The sequence below is a fragment of the Cariama cristata genome, unplaced genomic scaffold, assembly GCF_000690535.1.
Source record: "Cariama cristata isolate BGI_N322 unplaced genomic scaffold, ASM69053v1 scaffold17979, whole genome shotgun sequence".
Lineage (NCBI taxonomy): Eukaryota > Metazoa > Chordata > Aves > Cariamiformes > Cariamidae > Cariama > Cariama cristata.
The window spans coordinates 1-2,085 of record NW_009637657.1 but is presented as its reverse complement, the minus strand read 5'-3'; the positions used below and the strand labels follow the sequence as shown (position 1 = coordinate 2,085).

Genomic DNA, 2,085 nt, shown 5'->3' with positions numbered 1-2,085 from the left:
AAGTGTTCTAGTTAAACCTGATTCATTTTTGCCTGCTGATCAGATACTTTGTTTTGCTTGGTTGTTAAAAGCACCTCTACAGTCTCTCTCTCTGCTATACAGACATAAGCCCACTACTCATTCCCCTTTCAGCTCCTCATTGTAGGAAGATATTATTATCATTTTTGCCTAGGTATGACTGGCGAACACAAAGCTTTCCATAACATCAACTAAGTATACACACTAACGCTATGGAAGAACAATTACCCTGAAAAAATTACAATAATCTTTATTCACATACTCTTTTTGGAAAGAGCATCTCAGTTACTTCCTTTGGATGGTCCTCTTTTTGTTTTTCCCCCTTGCTGAAATGCCCATCTTTCCTATAAACATCAGGCTCCCAGGAGGGAGCCCAAGGATCATTCTATGCTTTTGCATGTCACATGGAGAGAAAAGCAGGTACTGTAAACTGCTCCTTAAAACATGCAGGCTAACTATCACCCACCCCAAGAATTACCTGAAAGGATGTGGTGCGATCTCAAGTTCTCAGAAGCAGCTATAGGGCTCCAAAAATTGTTGCCATTCACTTGAGAGATTTCTGGGTGGTGGAGCTCAAGAACAGCTGCCTATGACGCAGCACTCTGTCTTATTTAAAAGCAGCGTTGTCTGAGGGCATTCCTACCTCTCATATGACAGCCTAGTGTCTGGAGAGAGGTGTTTCTTTATTTTGCATTCCATAGTCATTGCAGACTGAAAACACATTTTGATACCAGTGAAAGGAACCCAGCATCCTATAACCCCTTCTTGAAGTGCCCCAGGTCTTCAGATTACAGCCCTGTTCTTTCCCTGCCAGTCCCTTTCCAGCCAAGGAGCCTTACACCCTTTGCTGCACCTTCCCTGTAGCTCTCTGGCAGGGTCCCTTGCACTGCTCACAGCTCGGCTCCAACAGGAGGCAAGATGCCACCCCTCTGGCATACCTCAGCCTGCACTGCAAGAGATGTGGATTTGGATCCCTTTGGTCTCAAGGGCCAAGTATTTTACTTCTTAGATGCTTAAGTAAAAAAGCTCCCCTGGCTTTCAAAATTATACTGGGGACAGCAGTGTCAATAGTCCACATTCACCTGGCAGTCACAGCTGTATTTTGCAAGGAGCCTGGCCATGCTTGGTACATGGCGAAACATCTCCTGGGACAGGTCCCTTGGGCAGAGCAACAGGTGCAGCTCAGGGCCCTGCTGGGCCAAGGTGCCACCCAAGTCCCAAGCAGCAAGAGCAGCCAGACACAGGGACACGCAGCACAAACCCCCAGGGCACAGAGAGGCCCCACACAGGTGGGGGCTAGGCAGAAGCCAACCATGGTTTATGGGGGCCACAGTCCTGGAGCCAGACACACTACTTCTTTTTAAAGGCTTACATAAAACAGGACTTATTGGCCCAAGGCTGAAAGCCACTATATCTAGAATTGATATTCTGCTGGGAAAGAACAAAAAAACCCAAAGAATAAAGTACTAATGGTGTGTGATGCCCACCCTCCACCTCTACTGAAGGGCAAATGAAACCTGGACAGGGGTAACAGTCCCTGACTCTGACTCTCGAAACAGCCGAGGCCGGCGCATAATGACAAACTCCTTCACCTTCTGCCGTTTCTGAGGAGGACACGGCGATGCCACCAGCGTGTCCTGTGGTGTGTTTTCATTGCCCAGCTTGTCCTTCTTAAGGACAGACACTCCCATGCCGGAGAGAAAGTCCGAGGTCTTGCTGGAGTCCCAGGTGAAGCTAGTGGAAACATTGCTGCTGGAGGATGGGATCTCTTGGAGGTGTTTTCTGCAGACACAGCAAAACCCACAGGCTCTGAAGGTACCGCCAGAATGACACCAAACACGACATGGGGGCTGCTCGTACAGAAGCATTTCACAGTCAGACATAATCCACATCCCCACGCAGGGCAATTAGAAGTGTTGGATCGGCGGGCACTGGAAGCACAAGCAGTGGCCACAGCGGAGGCTTGTGCTCTATCAGGCAGATTCGCACCAACAACCCACCGTGAATTAAGCGCACCCCTTTCTCGGATGAAGTGAGGGGGCGAGCGGGGGGACTGGTGAGAGAAGC

The 2,085-nt window shown here is 49.2% G+C and overlaps 1 protein-coding gene across 1 annotated transcript in view; it reads right to left on the bottom strand.

The window, feature by feature from the left end:
* Positions 1 to 1,800, bottom strand: part of LOC104167997 (S-phase kinase-associated protein 2-like) — a gene marked incomplete at both ends in the record, with an annotated part of 8,901 nt that extends 7,101 nt beyond the window's left edge. The window contains 2 exons of the mRNA XM_009708427.1: positions 1,370 to 1,374; positions 1,561 to 1,800. Of these exons, the coding sequence (XP_009706729.1) occupies positions 1,370 to 1,374; positions 1,561 to 1,800 (245 nt within the window). The remainder of the gene's footprint in view (positions 1 to 1,369; positions 1,375 to 1,560) is intronic.
* Positions 1,801 to 2,085: the final 285 nt, after the last annotated feature.